Here is a 7,020-nt window from a genome sequence, read left to right as displayed (position 1 = left end):
TTGTTCTACCAAATCTTGTTACACATTCCTGTGGAGGAGAGTGCATATTTTTCATCTGTGAATAAATGCGTATGAAAATTAAAATGCATTGTTTTTATTTGACATAAGAGTGTAACATGGAGACATGACGACTTCATTTTGTAGTTTTATTCCTTCAACGTCATCAGTTTTTTCTTCCAGGTGCTGCTGATCTTTAACAACGAGTACATGAGCGATTAAAAATCAAACTTGATATCTACTTGACTAGCGATTGAGATGAATCATTTTCATAATTTCTACATCTACTCAAGAGCTCCAAAGTGTTTTACAGGTTTGCTTTACAATATAAAGAACAGAGGTATTTATTGTCTGAAAAGCTGAACTCTTAACGAGTGTTACAATGGAAGGTGGCTTCTGATTGTAGATTGTATGCCTAAAATAAGACCTGAAGGTCAGGATCAGCCCACAGACCATCTCAATATGACTTCTGATGTCATTTAAAGGAAAACTGGAAACAAACCCTCCTGAGAGGGAAAAAAAATGGATAGCCTTGGAGCTTGAGATTAAATCAATTTAATAAAGTTGTACTGCCACTGACTCATTTCAACAGACTAAACTGTGTGCAAATAAATTATCAGTGACAAACTGAAACACCTTTATTTATGTAGCACTAACCAACCATAAGAAAGATTTAACAGTATTAGATCAAAGTTGTCAGTAACAGACACAAGACAAGTCAGCTTCTCTGACATGCTGATCATTTCTTCGTGCTCTATCAAATTGAATCTAGTTTCATTTAATTATGCATTTGAGGCCTGGTGATGAAATTCAGTCACATACAGTCTGCATTTTAAACCAATCATTATATTTATTTATTCAAAATGTGTCCTTTAGCTAACTGAAATGTGTTTTGCTTTGTTAGCAATAAAAACATTAATACAGTTTTTGAAAGCATTCTTTCTTTTCAATATTTGTCCCAAAGCATCTACCTAATAATAATAATAATCATCATCATAGGGCAATTTATTAAATTATGATTTTATTACTTACTCTTAAAAAAAACACCAAGGTATTCGTCGTCGAAAGTCGAAATGTTAATAATCGTAACTAAAAGCAGGTACTGCCAGCCGAACATGTTCAGAGGCTGCAGCGGAAGAGGTTCAACCTCCAGTTCTGTCTCAACGGTTTCTGGCATCGATTGTAAACACGTGTGCCAGGTGCAGCTCACCGTTTCTCCGTCAATTATTCAGGAACGCAACGCCTGCCTGCGATCACCTTTCCCGTCTCACAAACACAAACCTGTTTCATTTAGTTCGGTGTTTTCTACACTCTACAAACTGTATAGCTTTCCTGCCGCCAATGATCGCTACCCGGACCACAGCTGCCGGAGAGGCTGTTGCTATAGGAACAGCGGCACACAAGGCAGACAGACAGACAGGAAGATGTCAATTAGATTATTGCCGGAAGAAACATGGTTCTCCCTTCAAAATAAAAGCGGGTCCCATCGCAAAGGAGACCCAAAACTAAGGAAAAACAAAAGAACGTAAATAAATAAATAAAAGTAATGTCAAAAAGATAACAAAAAATAAATAAAAATGTCCCCAGAAATATGAATTTAAAACATTACAGATAATTACCTTTTTATTTACTTAAAAGAAGAAAAGTCAGATTAAACTGCTTATATCCTGCTGACCAGTAGAATTGAATGTCTTTTAAGTTACATAGTGTTTCAAAATAACTTCACTACAGAGTCTTTGTCATTTGTATAAATTAAGGTGACTATATATATAAAAAATTTGAATCTGTATTGTTTTGATATTGTATTAAAATATACATTTAATCTAGTCCAAAATTGACATCACAATCGCATAAGTCTTCCAAATCATATTAAGTGGCTAAGAAGCATTGTTGAATATTACTTTGAAAGCAGGCAGAGGAAGTGCAGTTTGTCCCACAGGTTGCACTTGACGGTGACAGTAAGGCTGGAGCGGGAATAGCCGGAGAGCCGAGGCAGGTAAAAGTGTGTATGTGTGCGTGTGTGCGTGTTTGTATGATGAGACAGAAAGGGGTAACGGCGTGAAGAAGAGAGGGAGAGAGGTGAAAGGAGGACAAAGCAGACGAGTGAGAGTTGGAAAAACAGAAGAGATAACAAAAGGAGGAAAGGATGTCGGAGCGGGTAGCTTCGTGTGGGAGCCTGTATGACAGCACCAACCTGCTGCTACAGTACTGCAACAACGGTGAGCTGCCTCTCATTCCTCTCCATCACACACAACAGGGGAAAATAAAAAACACCGCCGTCCAGACAGCTGCACAGCTCTCCAATTTCATTCAGAAAAATCGAGAAAACAAACAAACATGTTTTTGCATTCTTCTAGAGGACGTTTTAAAATATATTTCAAAAATATCAGAAGAGATGTTGAAAATATTTAGTGTCTTCTGATTTTGCTTACGTGGTTTGTGTAATGAGCTTTGTATGATTTTACTCTTTTATCATATTAGATTACTGCTGGCTCTTACACACACACACACACACACACACACACACACACACACACTATGTGTATATGCGTGTATATATAATGTACATAGCTGTCAACGTACAGTTTTTTAGTTGCAACAATAAAAACAGATGAACACATTTTAAGTGAACTGCGTTTGAAGGCACAAATGTTTCTATTATTTTAATCTATTTATTTATTTATTTATTTATTTATTTTATTTATTACAATTTAGATATGGCTTATATTCATTTCAAAAGTTCCCAGCTGTTTGACACTTTCAGGATCTCTTTCTGACAGCGTTGTGTTTTTAATAGTTAGAGAGTAAAATTTATTGAGTTATCATCACTAAGTCATTTACATGAGTGAAGAACCACACTTTAGGGCTACAAACCGCTGTTAGAAATACAATTGACCTGTTGCCTTTAGCACTAAAGTGGTGGAGGGATTGTGGTTGCCATCATGAATAGGAACTTTGTCTTGTTCGCAATATCAGCAGCTTAATTTTTTACACTCATGGCCATTTGACAGTTTCCTAACCCCCGCCTCGTCTGCCTGTGTCGGTCACATCCTGGTTAACAAATATGATGCAAATGCTCGCCTGATGCTGCTAGAATAGATCGTATCTGTGGTCACGCTGGAGGATTGTGACAGGCGTACGAGGTGGTGATGAGTTTCTAAGGCTGTTTTAGACAAATTGTCTCTGTGGAGAGATTCATGTGGAGATGCGAATACCATCAGTGGAGCAGTTTAAGGCGTTTGAACTGTTGTTATCTTAGGGAAGTATCTGTGGATTGCATTAATCCTGCAGTCAACTAAACTTCACAGACAGCCATATTGAGAAGCAGGTGGGGAGACAGTGAGGGGTCGTGAGAGTCTGATCAGAGCTGTGATGTGTGTTATCCAAGAAGGAGCATGTGCCAATCAAAGCATTTGGTGGAGGCGGTGGTCCAAAGCCTCCTGCAGCTTCCTGGATCATAACGATTTCAGTTAAACTGTAAGACAAATGCACAGCCTCGGCTCGTTGATCTTCACAGTAGCTGAGCTCAAATGAAAACAAAAAGAGGAAAGTTTTGCTTGTAAGTTACAGTGGAGGCTTGTTGAGTGACAGCTGGTCCTGCAGCTGAGGGTCAACTGCTTTATTTGGACCACTTTGGACGCATAATGACTGGCTTTTTGGCTTCTTCACTTTAAATGTTAAAACAAAAATAGCACTTTGATTTAAATCAGCAGTTAATAATATGAATACATTGCTGTTTTTTTATATGTGGGTTATTGTCATCTGATAAAACTGACAAGTTTCCTTTTTGGACTATTTATTTGAAGGACAAGTGGGTACGTTAATGAGGTGTCACAGTGTGCCATGAAGGCTGTAGGTTCTCATCCAATTAAATGCAGGCAGATTTCGTACATTATGGTTGCTGTATTATTTTTTTTACCTGCTATTCACCACAGCATTTTCATGCACGGACATGCCATGGGGTTGTTTTTAGCTGGTTTGGATTGTGACTTTGAGTGGGGACTCTACTGCTAAAATTATTGAAAGCAAAAACAGAAGTAATTTGCACCCTCCTTGGTCAACAGGGTGAAGCACAGTATTTAATCTGTGTCTGGATACTGCATTCAGACAATAAACAGTGTTTAGTTTTAAACTAGGTGCTGAAATATGCCTGTGTGAAGTGTGAATCAGTCATAAGAATAACATGAAGGTGTCTTATTGCAGGTAGCAGGCTGCAGGTAGACAGGAATGAGCTAAGTGGAGAACAGAGTGTGTTATAATTCTGTTAGTAGACTCTGTTAGCAACAGGAAGCTCTAGAGAGTTTAACTTAGCCAAAATGTGTAATCTTTTATGTGTCTATTGAAGCACCCTGTTTCGTTCCCTTTCCTTTGACCTGTCTGTCAATCTTCTTGTATCTGCCATCTGTCCTCTCACTGCTGTAACCAGAGATCTTCCATCTTCATCCGATCTGTTGTCATGTCCTGGTCAACGCTTGAGCCAAATGCAGTTTAGATTCTCCAGTGTTTAAAAAATTTTCTAGTCAAATTAAACACATAGTCTCTTTGAACATGTTGAACGTCTGGCTCCAATAAAGCTGGGTGTTCTATTTGTAGGGCAGTATAATGAGTTAGTTTAGCATTTCCAGTACTGACAGGTTTTATAGCTTTTATTTAAATGATGCTGTTGAGGTAAATACAACACATCAGGCTTCTTTATACATTCGTTCTCAGTCCTCAGAGCTTTTACTCTTGAGCTCATTTCAGAATTGCACAGTTGTCCTTTGAATCGAATATACTTGTTCATATTGTGACACTTTAGCACAGAGACATATGAGGACACACTGTACAGGCATTAAGTGATTCTCAGCTATTAAAGTCTGCACACAGACGTCGTTAATGGCCTCACAATAAATTTCAGTGTGCCTCACTTCTCTCCGTGCGGTTGTTTTAGAGTCGACAGGAGGTTTACGCTACTAACTAGCAATTTAGTTTGTTTTGTTATTTGGGTTCCGGTTTTAATAATAGTTTGCATTTCATATGCAAATTTAATTTGGTCATCAGTGGGGAATGAAAAAGATTTTTAACTAAATCTCATATCTCCCTATTTTATCTGAAGAAACAAGACTCTAAATGGGCCATTTCCCTTTGCACATCCATATTTTGTGATTCATCTTTGTTGCAGTGGTGTATTTAACAACATGCACCTGTTATCTCTACGAAAGTACGCACATGAGTGCATGAATCCATACTGACATCTGGACCACGTTTACAGTGCAAAGTGATGCTGTGCAACCTGCAGAGTGCCACTTTACCAGTGCAGAGTACAGTCTGTTCCTCCAGCTGAAGACTGAAATGACTAGCGGCTGAAGCAATGTTTGAGCGTTACAGCGACAAACCCGTCAATCGTGGCATACTGTATATGCTGCACAGCTGCCATTTGCAAACTCTGTTTAGTGGCAATGAAAAGAAAAAAGCGTCACGAACCAGTCTGCTTAAACATTCCTTTCTTCATGGTACGCTGAGGTTTCAATTCAAATGGCAAGTGTTTAAAATGTAAGATTTACTGTATTATTTATTTAAATGTTGGTATAGGGTGAGGAAAACACTTCACAAACACATATTTTATGTTGTGAAATGAGGTTTCTTCTTGTTGAAGGTTCTTCCTCCTAGTTTTCACCAGGTGCTGCTCATTGGGGATCATGCAATGAGTGGAGTTCTCTATAATATTGTGGGGTGTTGGCATTATAATCTATCGTCCCTTAAGCAGGCTGCAACAGCATACAGTGCAGCACAGAAGATTAAGCTGTGTCACACTTTAGCTACATAGACTGGAAATCCATCTGTTATCATTGGTTTTGACCTTTTCCTGTCTGTAGAATATCACAGACTCATCTTTTAAAGCACCAAAATCGGCCATACTCTTGTTACCAGTTTGAAACATTTCCAGATGAGTGCATGTAGATCTTGAATGAGAATATACTGCATGGTAACTGGACAGTTTTTACATTTTTACCTGCAAGGACACAGACTACAGTGGTGGCATTTATTCTCATGTGGTGTGTATCCTTTATGTGGGTGTGTGAGTGCATGTCATTGATCCTGGACGTCGCAGCATCTCTTCCTGGTGGTGCCTGGCTGTGCTGATGCTGATGCTGGTGCAGTGTGTTTGTGTGGCCCTAAGCCAGGCTCCACCCCTTCTGCCTTGGCTTTCTCTCTGCTTGTAGCTAATTAATGAGACAGGAGGAGGGATGTAAGGGAAGGAGTAGGAAAAAAAGAGGAGAGAGAGAGGAGGAGGAGGGGATGGGAGGAGGAAGAGGGAGTGGCCCAGGAAGGAGGAAGTGGAGGTGGAGGAAGGAGTGGGTCAGCAAAACAGGATGGGAGATGATTTATTTTTGTGTGTGTGTGTGAGATAGAGAGAGAGCGAGAGGGTGAGCAAGCACCGGTCACAGATGGGAAGGGGAGGGAGTGGGAGTCCAGGAAGTCTCTAAGGAGGAAGAGTGAGGGCAAGTGGACTGACTGACTGACTGCTCTGTGGATTGAGTGACTGGTTGATTGACAGGAGGAGTGACCAGGCACTCAGTGTGGCAGTATGGCAGGTAGGCACGTCGAGCTCCACCTTCATCATCACTTCACTGCAGCATAAATATTCCAGCAGCCAACAGTCTTCTTATTGTCCTGTGCCGACCTCCCTACCCTTTTGACAGGATCACACTTACACATTCCTCTGAATTTCATCATCCACATTTTTCTTCCATCTGTTTTTTTACTCCATTCCCTCTGATTTCTTCTTTGTTACTTTCTCTTTTCCATCCATCCTTTTCTTTTGTCTACTACCTTTTTCCATCTGTCGGTATGTTTCTGTTCCCTGATAGCAGCCATGTCTGTATTATCCTCACGTCAGCTTTGCTTAAAGTACAGTGCTGTGCTGGGATGGAGATGGAAGTTAGCTCGTATTGTGTGTGTAATGCTTACTGAATGTCAAATAGATCCGGGCTTAGGTTTATATGACAGCAAGAGAATACCACTGAGGTGTGTGTGTGTGTG

The 7,020-nt window shown here is 39.8% G+C and overlaps 2 protein-coding genes across 3 annotated transcripts in view; both read left to right on the top strand.

The window, feature by feature from the left end:
• LOC106456382 (tubulin alpha-1C chain-like) overlaps nt 1-197 on the top strand; it is a 2,435-nt gene extending 2,238 nt beyond the window's left edge. Inside the window, exon 5 of the mRNA XM_013913802.1 lies at nt 181-197. Coding sequence (XP_013769256.1) covers nt 181-197 — 17 coding nt within the window. The remainder of the gene's footprint in view (nt 1-180) is intronic.
• A 1,740-nt stretch (nt 198-1,937) lies between these two features.
• eml2 (EMAP like 2) overlaps nt 1,938-7,020 on the top strand; it is a 31,532-nt gene continuing 26,449 nt past the window's right edge. Inside the window, exon 1 of one of the 2 annotated variants that reach the window (XM_005745011.1) lies at nt 1,938-2,216. In XM_005745011.1, coding sequence (XP_005745068.1) covers nt 2,144-2,216 — 73 coding nt within the window. In that variant the 5' untranslated portion in view covers nt 1,938-2,143. Of the gene's footprint in view, nt 2,217-6,485; nt 6,573-7,020 lie in introns of those variants that run through there. The other variant, XM_005745012.1, reaches the window with a different exon arrangement.

This window comes from Pundamilia nyererei, unplaced genomic scaffold (genome assembly GCF_000239375.1).
Source record: "Pundamilia nyererei isolate P.nyererei 1_Seehausen unplaced genomic scaffold, PunNye1.0 scaffold00152, whole genome shotgun sequence".
In the NCBI taxonomy this organism is placed as follows: domain Eukaryota; kingdom Metazoa; phylum Chordata; class Actinopteri; order Cichliformes; family Cichlidae; genus Pundamilia; species Pundamilia nyererei.
Note: the sequence above shows the minus strand (reverse complement) of the source record. Positions and strands in the feature narration are given on the sequence as shown.